Source organism: Aotus nancymaae, unplaced genomic scaffold (assembly GCF_030222135.1).
Source record: "Aotus nancymaae isolate 86718 unplaced genomic scaffold, 86718_ANA_hifiasm-v0.15.2.pri h1tg000044l, whole genome shotgun sequence".
In the NCBI taxonomy this organism is placed as follows: domain Eukaryota; kingdom Metazoa; phylum Chordata; class Mammalia; order Primates; family Aotidae; genus Aotus; species Aotus nancymaae.
Genome location: NW_026988458.1, coordinates 5252524 through 5269625, shown reverse-complemented (window position 1 = coordinate 5269625; position 17102 = coordinate 5252524). Strand labels below are relative to the sequence as shown.

General features: G+C 40.2%; 1 protein-coding gene across 3 annotated transcripts in view; it reads left to right on the top strand.

Annotated features, from left to right (window-relative positions):
- MYO16 (myosin XVI) overlaps positions 1–17102 on the top strand; it is a 700871-nt gene that overhangs the window by 434436 nt on the left and 249333 nt on the right. For all 3 annotated transcript variants that reach the window (XM_064361880.1, XM_064361879.1, XM_021677383.2), the window contains exon 17: positions 13948–14059. In XM_064361880.1, the coding sequence (XP_064217950.1) occupies positions 13948–14059 (112 nt within the window). The remainder of the gene's footprint in view (positions 1–13947; positions 14060–17102) is intronic.

Here is a 17102-nt window from a genome sequence, read left to right as displayed (position 1 = left end):
AGATGGTCGTCAGCAGCTTTCAGAGGGCGAAATGCAGCCAGTCGACCAAGACCCCCTGTACATACACACATTTATTCAGTAAAGATTTCATAACAGGTTTTATGTCAACACACTTGTGGATAATTAACATTGTTAAAACAGTGGTTTTTACAAATGAAAAGAGCTTTAGTTTCCTGGGCCCAGAGTAAACACTATTAATGGGTAATTCCCCTCTGACCTCCCCCTGAGAGGACCATCCAGCACAAAGTTTACATGAGTAAACAGTTAAAGTAGAGACAAAGGGATGTGGGGTAAACAGATTTAAACTGGGAAAGCCTTTTATCGTCCCTGTCTTTTTCCTGAGGGAATGGACCGGCTGTCTTAGGCTATTCCAATGAAGCCTTTCGGCCTTCCAAAAGGTTTGAGACTCTATATTTTTCCCTAATATTTCCTTAATATTTTGCCAACCACCCTGAGTGAATCTCAACAAACAAAACCACAAAACATTGTCTGTCAAAAGTATACAGTTTGCTCAAGTCAATCTTTATAAAGCTTGTCCAGTTCCCCCAAGCAGCATGGCGTGCTACAGCCATTACCTCTATTACAGCAATTGCCAGCCTAAAATGTAACATCTTCTATGAGTAACAGGAGGGTAGGAACCTTGTTTCATTCAGGTCTGTGACTCCAGAGAGGAAGCGTGATTGGTATCAAATTAAACATTTAGAAAGTAAATCAACTGATGAATGAGCAACACTTGAATTTGCTGTGATGATAAGAATGTCCATCTAACAAAAGAAATGAATATTCTGGCCCAAAAGAGGAAAGGTATGAAACACTTCTTTGAGTACCCATTGCTCAAACATGAACACTGTATTTTTAGCTTTCCACACTGAGGAAATTAATTGGTGGTTGGTAAACTGGTGCCTTTAACTTGATGCTTTACCTGCAAGAATATTGTTTACCAGGACCACGTCCTTATTATATACAGGTTTTGCCGAAATGCAAAATGAGTTAAGTAACATGTCATTAGACCCTACAGCAAATTCCTGATCTAGATCATTATATAGATGTAATACTTTTGTTTAAGTGTGATGTCATCAACATTTTGAAAGCGTCAAATGGAACTTGTTTCCTCTGGTTTTGTTTGTTTTTGGTTTTGTTTGTTTGTTTGTTTGTTTGTTTTTGAGATGGAGTCTCGCTTTGTTGCCCAGGCTGGAGTATAGTGGTGCCATCTCAGCTCGCTGCAACCTCTGCCTCCCAGATTCAAGAGATTCTCTTGCCTCAGCCTCCCAAGTACTGGGATTACAGGTGTGAGCCACCACACCAGGCTAATTTTTTTATTTTTAATAGAGACAGGGTTTCACCATGTTGTCCAGGCTATTCTCGAACTCCTGTCCTCAAGTGATCCGCCTGCTTCGTCTTCCCAAAGCACTGGGATTATAGGCATGAGCCACCGTGCCCGGCCTTTCTTCCTCTTTAGCTAAAATGTGTCATAGATTCCAATTAGCGGTGATTTCAGTTTCTGCAGGAAGAGATTTCCTCTCTGAAAATGGAACTTAGTGGGAAGTGAGAAGGACGTTTAGAACAGTTGCGTTGGCAAATCAGCTGATCAGGGTTCCAGCCCCGAATAATCAGAGCACAGCACAACACATGAGGCTGAACTGTACTAGGGGGTGTTGTACCTCGGACTCTGTCTCTTCTGGATTCCTTCTTTTCTGCTGAACAGAGAGAGTTCCTGCTTTGGAGCAGTGTTTGTCGTAGGACTATTCTTCTGGGAGATGAGATATAAATAAAATAGTATGAGGTTAGAGCAAAAGTAATTGCAGTTTCTGTCATTATTTTTAATTACTTTTGCACCAACCTAACAGTAATAAAAGAAAATATGCACCTTACTCTTAAAATAAAACGTTTTAGGATCACCTGTTAATATTGAAGGCGAAAAGGGACAAAGGGAGGGGCACTTTCAATTGTATGTGATAATGAAGACATGAAGACTGATTTTTCACTTATTAGTTCATTTGTGTAATTTAATTTCTAACCCCTGCTTTGTTTTTAATTCCTAACAAATCAGAAGTAAATGTCTAATGACATAAATTTTGCTAATTTAGAGTTTTTATTTTCATAAAAGTTGAGATTTGTTACCTATTTGAAGTATTTGATACCTTAAATGTAAGTATTGATGTTAAGTCATTAAAAGCAGAGAATTGGGCAGAAAGATGCTATCAGAGCAATTACTAAAAGATAATGTCCAAAGAGTCTACAATGTCATAATTCCATTTCCATTTATTTCTAAGGAAATATATACTTCTGTATGTTTGAAAATTGAAGATAAATTTGTCAGAGATGATACATCTGAGTTTAATCATATTTTCCTTGTAACTCTTTTTATTAATATTTTAATCTGTATCATTGGTTTGGACAACTATAGAGTTATTTTCTAAATAAGAACAATACTGCGAATGGCAGTAGTAATGATATATGAGTAACCCAGTTTTGCAAGGTCAGAATACTGCTTCATTTCCTAAGTATATGAGAAAAATATAACAGAATGCTAATTATTTCTGAGTCAACAAACATATTAAACTCAGGATAGTCATGCCTGCTGGTCTTGTTCCAGAATCCATCTTTTGTAAAACAGGTTTTAAATATTTTATATTGATTCAGTATCTTTCTGTGTAACTGATTGCTTCACAATTTTCTTGTGTAACTTGCTTGGATTTCTCATGCTGACATCTCTAAATGAGAATACTGCAGCTGGAGCTGAAGCACATCAGTGCAGCCTTTACAGATAATTAGTTTTCAGAACTTTTTACTTTCCATTAATTTTTGAATGTAAATATATGATGGCAATTAGACAATATGATTGGGACTTTTCTGGAAATTTTCTTTAATATAAAGTGATTGTGACCTGAAAGCACAATTCATGGCCAGGGACCACTTATTTGGAGAGTTGTTCCATTATGTGAACTTTGTTATTTCATGAATAGCTTTTTTTTATTCCTTCTTTACTTTCACAATTTTTACATTGCTGTCAGACGTCTTCTCGGCATTTGCTTTGAATTCTATCTTCAGTGCGTCTCTCACTGCTGAATAGCTTTTTTAATTGAAAATATATAGCATATAAGTAATCACAACAATGGTTCTGAAAGACATCCTCGACTAGAAATTATTTGAAAAACAGGAGCCAAATCTCATGCAATAGAACAGTAGGAATCAAAATGGAACCCACATTTCTATTCTGTTTTATCTTGACTTATTAGGATTAATTATAGTTAACCAGGCATTTTTACTCAACTTTAAAAAATTATAATTAATATTTAGCAAAAAAGAAACTGTGGGTTATTTAGTTTTATTTACTTTATGAATCTATTCTGAAATAACCAGATCTAATATCCTATTACTGGTGTCATTTAGTTGCATACATTGTTTTGGATAAGATTGCCTTAGCAGGTACAGCCTATATTTGAATTTGTTTTTGTGGTTGAAAAAAAATCTCCCTGAACTTTACTTTTAAAGATTATCTATATGTTATCTATATAGTATACAAGTTTTACTCATTTTAAGTTCTTCACTAAAAGCTCAACTTTAATGAATCTTTAAAACTGGAGGTGCTGATGTTTCTAATTAACATGACGGAAGGTTTTCAGCACACTTCCCTCAGGCTATCCTGAAGCTCGCTTCTGAGCTGTATACATGGAATGTGCATCTCTGTGCCTGGGGGTAGACATGCCAGTTTTTCAAGGTTAAATTGGCTGTTTGCCTAATTACCTTATCAGTAAAGGCAATCAGACTAAGTGGAGTATTTAAATTTCTGTTGGTCACTATTTTATTGTCTCTCCATTCCTTCCCTCCTCCCCATTTGTCTTCCAGAGCATCTCTGATCAATATTTGTATGTTTGTTTCTTATACTAAACTTTCTTCACTAAATAACCTTTCCTAATGCATCCTTCATTGGAGTATTTGTTTCTTTTGATTTTGACAAAAAAAAAAGGGTGGGGGGGTTGGCTTTTATGGCATCAATTTTTATCTTATTTTGCCAGCCTTTGACCAAAAGAAGAGTGGAGCTCATGTTCACTATGGACTTATCAATCAGCTACATCTGGCACTTCCAGATATACTGAGACTGTATTGGGTAAAAATGTAACCAACTAGGTATACATACGGAAACTCTGAAATACATATGGAATCTTTCAGGTGTATATAAAACCTTCTGTACACCCAATATTAATTTAAATTTTATCAGAATCCACCAGGAATTTTAAGACACAATCTTTACCCATAAGCAAGTTGGTAACATTTAATTTTTATGTTAAATAGGAGCTATTAAATATTTAAATGTATGAATAAGTGAAATGGTGAGAAGAGAATGTGTTGGTCAGGGTTCTCCAGAGAAACAGAGCCAACAGCCAAGAGGATATAGATATATACAGAGATAGAGATGGATTTTTTTTTTTGAGACATAGCCTCGCTCTGTCACCCAGGCTTGAGTGCAGTGGTGCAATCACAGTTCACTGCAGCCCCGACCTCCTGAGCCCAAGTGATCCTCCCACCTCAGCCTCCCAAGTAGCAGGGACCACAGTTGCAGGCTACTGCACCCAGCTAACTTTTGTATTTCTTGTAGAGACTGGGCAATTAAAATTTTCTATTAGTCCTGCTAAGCTAAAAGAGGTTGCTTGATACATCAGTGGGTTACATTCAGCACAATGTTCTTCACACAGTAAGTACCCTGTGAGCACGATGCTGCTCACACAGTACCCCGTGAGCACGATGCTTCTTACACAGTACCCCGTGAGCACGATGCTTCTTACACAGTACCCTGTGAGCACGATGCTTCTTACACAGTACCCCGTGAGCACGATGCTGCTCACATGGTACCCAGAGCATGATGCTGCTCACACGGTACCCCATGAGCTCGATGCTGCTCACACAGTACCCTGTGAGCACGATGTTGCTAACACAGTACTCCGTGAGCATGATGCTGCTCACACGGTACCCAGAGCACGATACTGCTCACACAGTACCCTGTGAGCACGATGTTGCTAACACAGTACCCCGTGAGCACGATGCTGCTTACACGGTACCCGTGAGCACAATGCTGCTCACACACTACACCATGAGTACGACGCTGCTCACACGGTACCCCCATGAGCATGATGCTGTTCACATGGTACCCCAGGAGCATTTGATGAAGGTCATGGGTGGGGCCTAGATGAACCTGCCTAAAAATGACTTTGTCAGCAGTAACTATCTGTACATGATCATGTGTCTGAATCAAATAAGCTGTAATATTTGCATGCTGTTGAAGTTTCGGTGTAGGTGCCTATGTTAGTTGGTATTTAAGACACGGGTTGGGTTGAAGTTTACCCTCCCTGTTAGTGCTGTGGGCATGGCCTTACACATACTTTCTGGTCACCTTCTCCCCTGAGGAGGCCTTCGGCACCTGTTCAGCCTCACCTGTGATATTATTTCTGTGTGCATGCATGCTGCCCTCCTCCTGTACAGAACCCTCCCTAGGCTGAGATGTCTTGGTGTGAGTTAAAGAAAGTTCTGCCCACCTCCCCTCCAGGCAGATGCCGCTCCCAGGCGTTGACTTGTTAAACTAATCCTACCATCTTCAATGCCAGGCCACCGACGCGTTCTGAGCAAAAACTTATTTTTCTCTCCATTTCACTACTTCACTCATTTAAATATCGACAGCTCTGTGTCTGTGCTTCTGGCTGTGTTTATGCTGGACACAAGGCTCAGGGATGAGTTCAGGCTGGGGTCAGCCCCTTAACCGTTGTCCAGGGCCTTCTGTGCAAGACACAGCCACCCTGTCTGTCTCCACCCGCCGGCTCTCCCAACTAGATGTTTTCAAGAAACGAGTAATTGGCCATATGAGCATTCACTATTTGTAAGGTGGCAAGAGTTTTGAATTTGTTTCGCCAGATGTTTTGAAGAATTATTTCAACTGATTAGAAAAATATGGATGAACTATTCTGGGAATGTCATAAGACACAAAGACTTTCTGAATGTGTAATATGTTAAAAGGATTCTGTTCTTTTCCTGAATTTATTAGATTCTGTTCTTTTCCTGGAGACCACTGACAAGGTTTTCTCTTTCCAAACAAAACAGTTTGTGACTCATGTATTAATTCTTTCCAGGTGGAGATTTATGTATCTGAATGCACGGTTAATAAAAAGTTGTACTCATATTCCTTTAGCGGGGAGACTTGAAACTTAGAATTAGTTAATATGTTCCAGATAGTTTGAAAACAATAAAGAAAAGAATTTCTTTTTCAGGAGCAAAGTAAGGGCGGGTGGGCAAAAAGCAGCACTGGGCCATCGTCATTAGCAAAGTGTGCTGTCTTTATTGATACCAACTGTTTAATTTTGCCTTATTTGGCTTCTGTTTCTATATTAAACATGACCAAGTAGAAGGCAGCTCTGCCCACAATAGAGACGACACTGTTTCTTTGTATTCGCACAGCAGATAAAAAGCTGAGCGTAACATTGTGTTTGTAGTCTGTGAGCCTCTGACTCGATGAATGGACTATGCACGTTTGTTTTTTAAGTAGTAACATTTTTGTTTATACTTGAACCTTCAATCCCAGCATGCCTTGGGCACACAAGGAGGCAAACAAGGGTTGATTCATGCGCACTGATCTCTGCACCTGCTGAGCAGGGCCACACCTGCACCCTGGAGACTCAGTAGGTGCGACCACAGGGAGAGCACACGGGCCTTTGAAGTTCCATGGGGCTGTTTTTGGCAAACAGTCAGTGTTTGTATTTGACCTTCACGTCACCTCTATTCCCACTCCTTAGCGGATACCGCACACCGGATGGTAACGTTTTTGTGTTGTGCCTCCACATAGCACTTCTTGAAAGAAATTTCCAGTGTGGACTCCTCTGTTACAAAGGAAAACCCTCCTGCGATTCAATTCACGGCTTAATCTTATTCATATGTTCTCAGGTGACATAAGAAATGTGTACCAGGGCTTGTTTTACTTTGCCCCAAAGCAAAAGTATCAGCACACACCCCCACACTCACACCTCACGTGTATACACACATTATTCTGGCTGTGTTATCGACTCACTTTGCGTGATGCAGCATCAGCTTGCTCTTTGTTATCAGGACAATAAACACATTGGTTAAGTGGATGAGTTGATTAGAAATAGTACATCATCAGCAGTTGTTGTTACTGACTTATTTTCAGTAAATTTAACTTGTCATGAAAACCTTTTCTCATCCAAAGTCCAAGTCGAATTCTATACAATGTAACACACATTCATCTGGTTTGCTACCGTTTCTTCTGTAAGAAGGAAGATACCTGTAGTTCTGCAGAAGGTGTGCTTTTCTCATACTTATCAATAAAAATTTAATTTAAAACTTAGTCTAAAGAAAGCACCATTAGACTTTGTGAAGAAAAGCAGGTGGGAAGAACCAAGGAGCTTACAAAACCAAACCAAGGATCTAAAACTAGTAAGTGAGTTTGCCAATTGACAGGATATGAGAAAAGTGAACAAAATCAATCACGTGCGTTAATCATTACACATTAACAGTGAATGTGTGGAAACTGAAATTTAAAATATAACATCCTTTCCAGTTTCTGCAGGAAAATGAAATACTTAAGTATGCACTTAACAAAACAGGTACAGAATCTGGAGGCTGAAAATGAAAAAAAAATGAATGAAAAAGAGATGTCAATTATCCCTAGGGTGATTTATAGATTTAATGTAATTCCTGTTGAAATCTTAGCAGTATTAAGACACATATGCAAGCTTATTCTAAAATTTATATGTAAAGGCACAGACTTTCTAATAGCTAAAAAAAAAAAACTTGAAAAAGAATAATAAAATCAAAGGAACAACTCTATCCATATTAAGCCCTACCGTACAGCTAGAGTAATCCAGACATTAAGGTATTGGTAGACAGACAGACACAACGATCAAAGGAAGGGAAGGGAGGACACAGAAATAGACTCGCACAAATATCCTCAGGTGATTTTTGACAAACATACAAAACACTTGAGTGGAGAGAAGATCACCTTCAACAAAAGGTGCTGGACAACTAGGTGTCCACAGGCAAAACAGGCGAAACAAAAATATTCAAAGCAACGCCAGAATCTCACACATTATGGAAAAACATCAAGATGATCAGAGACCTAAATGTAAAGCATAAAGCAATGCAACTTTTAGGGAACAAAAGAAGGAAACATTTGGGATCTATGCCTAGGCAAAAAGAACTTAAGCCTGAAATCAAAATCATAATGAACATTAAGAAAAAATGATAAATTATATGACATCAAAATTTAAAACTCTTATTCTTCAGAAGACTTCATTAAAAATATTGTAAGATAAGGTTCAGGCTGGGAGCAAATATTGCAACCTTCATATCCAACAGGGGACTAATATTTAGAATATATAAACAGCACTCCAAATTAACAGTAGGAACATAAAAACTGTTGATATTTCACTAAAGATGAATATATGGATAGCACATAAGTGTGTGCAAAGATGTCGAGTGTTCTTAGCTGTTACTTAATTGCACATTAAAACCCCGGTAAGATACTGCCACATACCTATCAGAACAGCTCAGATAAAAAATTGTGACAGCATCAAATGCTGGTGAGGATGTGAAGAAACGCACTGCCCCATGCATGGCTGGTGGGAATGTCAAACAGTACAGCCATGCTAGAAAAGACTTGGACAGTTTCTTATAAAACTATAAATGCAACTACCCTATGACCCAGGTATTGCACTTCTCGGCATCTATCCAAGGGAAATGAAGGTGTATGTTTACGCAAACACCTCTACGTAAACGTTCATAGTGACCTTATTCATCAAAGCCCCACTAGAAGCACTCTAGATGTCCCTCAGACGGCTAAGTGGCTGGTCACATTGCCCTGCATTAATGCTGGAATACTACTCAGCAGCGGAATGGAACAGCTTATCCACACACAGCAACCTCGAGGAATCCACAGAAAACTCTGCTCCCAGTCTGTGATTCATAATTTGTAGAGCTTCTTTTTTTTTTTCCTCTTTAGAAAAATTTTTATTGAGAACTTTATAAACTTGGTAACAGATGTAGGAATAATTTAAAAGCATTACCTTCCTCAAAACATGACTCCTGTAGCTAGTTCATAGGGAGAGAGAAAACGCCAAAACCTCAAGATATGAAGTTAATCAATGGCAAGTGAATCTTGCCTCAGCCTGGAGGTGGTGGAGAGCTTGACTGAGCGGGCCTGATGATGAACACTATGAGGGCAAAGACTGCGGGGTTTCCTGGACGCCTTCCCCAGGGCCCGTATTTTCCCCAGGATGTCCTGCCAATTAAATACCTGTTGAAATTATGTTATCAAGTGGCACTTTTCACAGCATTAGGACTTTTATGTGATTTGACACTTTAAGAACATGGAAGTTTATTTTTCCTAGAACTTGCCTCAAAGAGAAATAACCATGCGTAAATAATTGGTGAAAATTTGGAGAGAAGAAATGAACAATACATAAATTAATAAACAGTAGCGATGTAGACAGATTTCTGGTGAGGAAAGATATTAACTAATCACCTTTAGTTGCCAACTCAACCCAACACTTAAGATCAAGACACCTCTTCACTTCTTAAAAAATAAAACTGTATGTAGTTGATATCAGTGTTATTAAAATTTGTACGGAATTGGACTACCGAACTTCTAGTGTTTTTATCCTTTTTCTGTTAATAAAATGTAGGATGCGTTACAGATTGCTGACTTTCAGGAGGGGTGGAACAGGGAGGTCTTCAGTGCATCCTGTCACATTGCAGGAAACTCCTAACTGAGCCTGGGAGACACTGGGCTCAGGGGCCGGACGGGTGCATGCTGCTGCGACAGCGGCTAGCTTCACAACTTCAGACAAGCTTCACTGCCCTTATTTCTGAAATAGGTAAAGTGATGGCTCCTTTTGTGAATTGCTGTGAAGACTAATGGAAGAAGTGCCTCAAAAACACGCGGCGGAGAATTTGGCCCGTCAGTATCAAGAAATATTAGTTCCCATAGCCTTTCCCTTTGAGTGGAATTAGTTAAACAGTATTAATCCATCTGTAGTTTTCATCAATACATAGCACCCATGTTAATAGTCTTCTACCCATGATAGAAACAGCAGCCAGAATATTCCCTTGATCTGCCAGTCTTTTAAAAACAAAGCTGCAGTGACTCTTAACAAATGCTATCTCTGAAATGTCTGACTCTGCACATGGAGATATCCAGATGTTGCCGGCGTTCCAGGTTCCAAAGAGGATTAGCAAATAGGTTGAAGCTATAGACATGTGATTTTGACTCGTAAAAGACTCATACAGGAGGCATTGAATATTAAGTTAAAAGGTCTGAATGCCGGGGTTATGTGACCGCGAATTAATATGGGGGAACAGTTGCAAACTCTCAGATGAAACCCTTGCTTTTGATTTTTCTAGGATGGTTCCAAACCACAGTGTTGAGATTAGTGGGATACATCTGTGGAGCTGAAGCTAGTCCACTGGCCACTGCGAAGTCCATGACCCATTACCCATCATTAGTCCTACCTATTTTAGATTGTTAAAAAAAAAAAGTCCCTGTAATCCCAGCACTTTGGGAGGCGGAGGCGGGTGGATCACAAGGTCAAGAGATCGAGACCATCCTGGTCAACATGGTGAAACCCCGTCTCTACTAACACAAAAAATTAGCTGGGCATGGTGCCGCGTGCCTGTAATCCCAGCTACTCAGGAGGCTGAGGCAGGAGAATTGCCTGAACCCAGGAGGCGGAGGTTGCGGTGAGCCGAGATCGTGCCATTGCACTCCAGCCTGGGTAACAAGCGAAACTCCGTCTCAAAAAAAAAAAAAAAAAAAGTCTGGGAATGCCATTGTAACATTGCACCTAAGTTTGTCAACTTTTAGGCGAGTCACGTCTGTATACAACAGTCATGTGTGAACTGTGATCTTTTCCTTTTACCAATTTATTATTTTTATCTGTCTGAGTAGTATAGAAAAGCATATTTTATAGTTTAAGATGGTTAAAACTTTTCAAAGTGTTTATTTTACTTGGCACAGTTATTTATTTTATTAAGAGCTTCATTAACGACAGAGCACATTGACTAAAAGTTCCCCACATATGCAAGAATAGTCATTCCAGGAAATACTCCTCTTCCGTACATTCATTTCAACCTGAGTGTAGGAAGCATACCACACACAGTATTTCTTTTGTCATTCACAAAATCACCATGAACTAGAAATGGAGAATTTTAAAATCTATTCTTAATATATTTTCACTCTGTTTTACAGATAATAAAGATTTAAATGTTTTAGTTTTTTATAGAAATTGTCAAATAGTACTTAAATATGTCTCCAGATTCTTGGTTTCCATATTTTACCTTGCGTATTTTTCAAGTGTTTTTTGCCCTTATGTGATATTTCATGATTGAATGATGTCAAAGGGAAAGTTAGTATTTTTAGTCTCCAGAAAATAAACGGGTAGTTTTTTGTTTGTTTGTTTGTTTTTTTATAATTCTGCTACTAACCTTCCCATTTTAAGATACAATCTGACTCATAATTAAGAACCGAATTTCAGGTAAAATCATCCTAGATGCTATCGAATAGTGGGAAAACTTGAAGCATTGTTTCAAAGGCATTGTGTTTTTTTCTTTGGCTTGTGGCATGTTTTCTGGCTGCAGAGGAAAATGCTCACAACCAAGCTGAAGGCATCTTTCCTGCCATCAGGCAAACTGCCCTTTCCCATGGTCTGTTTTGAATTGGCTCCCGTCTGGTCCATTACATAGTTAACGGACCTGTCTGCAGCCACCAGAATTACTTCCCAGGGCTTCATGTACCCAGAATTTAACTGAAATAAAAGTGCCGCTCTGTTCATACTTTCCCATGGAGCAGCGCGTAGCTGCTGTAAATTCTGGGCTAAAAAGTAAAATAAAATGGAGGATGAGGAGGTTTAAAGAAATAGTTAAAGTAGCTGGTGCAAGGCCATGGGATGCTTACTGATTGATTACTTATCAAGAATTGTAAAAGATACATAATTTTTTGCCCCTGTGACTCGAATGATAGCAGGAGCCAATTGTTCTTTGTGAGACAAGTGGCCCCTCAATGGAATAGTAACCTGTGCAATGATCAAGTAATCAGGAGAAAAAAAGATAATGTCAGGAAGATGCATGGAAACCTGCTGCGAGGGCCAGAAGTGTGGAGAGGGGTTACAGCTGTTTTTCATTAAGATTTATCCCTAGGGCCAGTGTGTGGTGGCTCACACCTGTAATCCCAGCACTTTGGGAGGCCAAGACATGCAGATTACTTGAGCTCAGGAGTTCAAGACCAGCATGGACAACATGGCAAGACCCTGTCTACTAAAAATACAAAAAATTAGCCAGGCATGGTGGCATGTGCCTGTGATCCCAGCTACTTGGGCGGCTGAGGTGGGAGGATCACTTGTGCCTGGGAGGCAGAGCTGTAACGAGTTGAGATCACACCGTGTACTCCAGTCTGGGAACAGAGCGAGACCCTGTATAAAAAAAATTAAAAAAAAAAGATTTATCACTAAAGTTTTATAGATTGCAGACAAAAGGACCCTCTGACCATGGTAAACCAATCTCTTACTGATGTCATTGCCCTTGACCTTTTCATGTTGTTCCACTGCCCCAAACCCCAGCTTGCTCATCCTCCATCAGGCATTCGAGGAGCCGTAGAGGAAGTGACAGCAACCCCAGCCTCTGGTCACGCCGCAGCATCAGCTGACCTCCTGTTGCTCGCCGCTTCGCAACTGTGTCCTCCTCCACTGCAAATGTCTTAGATTCCCACGACCTTCACCTGGTCCTCTAATCCTCAACCTCCTTCTGCAGTGAGAGGCAGACGTCCTTCTGCGCACCAACTCCACGCTGTCTCCCTGCCTCATCGTTTGCCCCCTCTTCAGCGCTGTCCACAGCTCCTTGTCTTGCAGTCTTTTATGCGTTTATTTGTGCTTCTGTCTCAGCAGGTTCACATTCCAGTCTCTCCCACGCCCCACTCCAGCCCCTACATTGTTCTTCCACCCTCAGCGAAGACTGAGGAAAAATAAGTTCTCACAGACCCAGCTCACACGGCCACTGCAGTCTGCCCGTCACTTCCAAACATGACAAACTCTTTTTCAAGCTGTCCAAAGCCCTGGGTGCCTCTCCAATCTCACCGATCTTTGCTCATCTCACCTTAGGCTCCGATTTTGCAGACGTGGATGTATCTTCCCCGTATACATTATGCTTGACCAATGCCAATGCTGTCTGCTTCGTACATGTTGCTGATTATTCCAGGGATAACCCGAAAGCCTGGGAGTTGCTTGGCAAATCCTTACATGGCAACTCCTGGAACCAAAGCCTGCTTTTCCCACCCCGTTTCCTCACTGTCCGCTGCTGGGGGCGGCCCCCTTCTGCACACTCACACCTCGAGTCTGTCTCTCTGATTTTACCCCCCTTGTCTGTGGCTCTGGACACTTTCTTTTACTGTTGTTGAGTCCTTTTTCTTCATTTCTCAGCTTCTTGGTATTGCCTGTATTAAATAGGTGATTCGTACATGTTTGTTGAGGGAAAGGAGTAAATAATGGCCTAATCAACCATCTCACCATTAAAAGGTACCAACAAGGAAAAATAATAATTTACTAGAAATTAGGCATCTTTACTTCAAATGTTAATTACAAACCATATGAAAGAACCTGTCGAATTTTTGTATGAAATACATGAATCACTTGTGACCTTCTCCTGTCACAAGGAAAGGGACAGCTGAGGTGAAAACCGAGTAAAGCATGTGAATACGTCCTGGTACCACGAGAAATAATGCTTTCCTTCCTGGAGACGTCATGTGCTGTTATGCATCAAAAGCTTTGAAAACACATGGGGACACCGTGTCCAGTGATTCTCATCATTTTAGACATGAAATATGGCACAAGTGACTTCTAACAACAGAAGTCTGACCAAAAGCCAAGCCGTAACGTGATGTGCCTTGTATCCTAACAGGTATTTGAGCCAGACCATGCAGGATGATGCGTTGACAGGGGAGCGTTCTCTGAACAGGGAGAAACTGGCTGTCTTGAAGCAAGCCCTGAATGTAGTCGGCTTCAGCAACTTGGTGAGTCATGTCGTAAATATCTCACTGAGAAAAATCAATGTTCTACTAATGTATACAAGTTATTCGTTCAAAAGCATTTACTGAGGCCCTATCACATTCCAGATGTTGCCGAGGACACTGATGATTCAGCTGACAATAGGCCCCAATCCCTCCCTCCTGGAGCTGACTTCTAAGCAGGGTAGGGGGTCAGGACTTAAGCCACATGTTGAGGAAGAGAGGAACTAGGAAGAAAACAGAGCAGTCAACACAGAGTGGCAAGAGAGAGGGTGCTGTTTTCAAGAGGGTGGACAAAGAGCCCTTTACCAAAATGAATATTATATATATATATATTACCTATATATTTAAAATATATACTTTATAATCTATTATTTTAAAATATTCAAAATATATTTTAATAAATCATAATTTTATAACTGACAAATTATATTTTTAAAACATAACTTATAAATTATAAAATATAATGTATGTTAAAATACAATTTGTAAGTATATTTTTAAAATATAATTTAATATATTTAAAATATACATAATATTCAAAATATATATTATATATATATATATCCAAAACAGATCAAATAACTTTATATTTGATCAACCCATGGAAAAGCTGATAAATCTGAAGTAACTATTCATGTTAAGAATCACTTGAAAATTAACATAATCGCCTAGTTAAAACATCTTCTTGAACAATACATTTTTTTAATATTGTTATACTTAATCGCACAGAATTGCCGAATACCTGCAAACATATGAAGCTGAAAAATTTCACTTTCAAAGTTTTAGCCCATGGCTGTGCAGTAGAAATGCGTCCGATGATGGAAGTGTTGGTGGCCTGCGCTGTGCTGTGCAACAGGGTGGCTTCCAGCCATGCCTGGCTCCTGGACACGTGCACTGTGGCTAGTGGGACTGAAAAAATGAAGTGTTAATATTTCTTTGTTTTAATTAATGTAAATTTTCATAGCTATATGTGGTTAGTGGTTGCTGAATTAAACACCACCTGTCCAGTGAATCAGACATAAGAAATGAATAAGACCCTAAGCTTTGAGCGAGACCTGTCAGAATCTTCAATCTCTATTTCTCAGAGGCATTGTCTCTGCCTCCATTCAACATGGTGGTGTTTTGGATCATGGCCAATTTATGGCCAATTCCTCATGAATATTTAATATAATATCACAGGGATGACTTGGACATGCCACTAGTTCACAGCCCAGATTTAGTCACAGATTTAAATTTGTTGTTTCTTTTTCTGAAGCCAATACACTGATGGATTTGGGTCTGTGTTTATTCCCTTGCCCACACAGCTATGGCTGATGGGGCAGTGAGTGGGTGGGGAGGGTGGAGAGGTCCTCCAGGGAAAGGGGAAGGAAGTGAACGCAGGGGCATCTTGCTGCACCCACCCTCGCCGTGTTCGGAGACGAGCTGGAGGAGCCAGCAATCGCATGGCGCCTCGTTCTGCTTTGCTCTGATTACCCGGCCTCTGTTTTTCTCCTCCAGTGAGTCCTACCCACTGGCACCGTTCTGTCTTTGCACTTGCTGCCATGGCAGTTTTTTTTTTCCCCCTCCTTCCATGCCTGAAATGCCTGCTTCCTCATAGGAAGTGAAGCTAGGGATGTGGATAGAAACCATTCTGCCAAAATACCAGTTGCTTGGAAACAGGGCTTTGAAAATTCATGACTGATGCTCAAAGGCAGGGCAAGCAAAGTACACTTTCTGACTAAGGTAACCCGGGGAGACTCGCAGAGGCTTTTTGGTAAAAGAAGTAGGTACACACTAGCAAAAAACATGAAATTAATTCCTTCATCCTGATCGCGGGAGTGACTTGAATGGTGACAGTTTAGTCCACTTTGGAGGGATTGATTATGTGCGGTAAGATTCAAAGGAAGGTATTTCTGGGCGAGCGAAGTCCTTGAATCAACACTTGTGATTGTGGTCCTGGAGGATCTGTTCACAACAGTGCCTCCAGCTCTCCCGTCTAGCAGGGCGGCAGGAATGGCTGCTCACTACACAGACACACCGCATCACAGCCTCCTCTCTGCTCACGGAGGAGTTTGTTTTTGCTTTTGTCATAGAACCCACCAGACTAATGCACGTCATAGTTATCCTCACAGCTCTGTCTCCGTCACTAATTTGTGAGGTTCTTGAGAACAGTACCAATTCTTCAGCTGTCTATCCAGAGGCGCCTATCTTGCAGGTCCCAGAACCTTTCATGAAAATTAATTGATTAAAAAAAAAATGCTGGGCATGGTGGTGCACACCTGTAATCTCAGCACTTTGGGAGGCCAGGACAAGAGGATTCCTTGAGGCCAGGAATTCGAGACCAACCAGAGCAGCATAGTGAGATGCCCATTTCCACAATTTTTTTTTATATTAGCTGAAACGTGCTTATAGTCCCAGCTACTCAAGAGGCTGAAATGGGAGGATCACTTGAGCCCAGGGGGTCAAGGCTATGGTAAGCTATGATTGTGCTACTGCACTCCAGCCTGGGCAACAGAGTGAGACCCTGTCTCAAAAAGGAAAAAAAAAATAAGCTGACAAGTAGTTAAGTAGTTTGAGAGGCTTGAATAATGTCATTTTATACACATAAGTGAATTAAATTTGAAATACGAATTTATGATTGAGGGGTTAACCAAAAACATTTTTGTATGTATATCACCTTCATAGAATATTATTATACCTGAAAACTAGAGGTCATTCTTTTCAATGCTCTTATTTTAAAATTGGTAAAATCATACCTTATTATGAAAACTACAGGCTCTGGAGAAAATCACGGAAGTCTCAATAAGTATATTGTTTCCACTGTGTATTTATAAAGCGAATCAGCGTTGCTCTTAGAACAACTCCCACAGTAGTTATGGAAGGAGTTTTTGTTCTCACACTACGGATTAGGAAGCTGAGAACATAGCAGGCTGTGTCACCGCCCTTCTTAGGGCTCAACCTGTTTTACTACTGATCTCATCATGCTAAATATTTGACATTCTAGAGAAGTACGGTTTAACTTGCAGCTTTTTCTAGATCTTTCATTCTTGCCAAAAAGTGACTGTCCA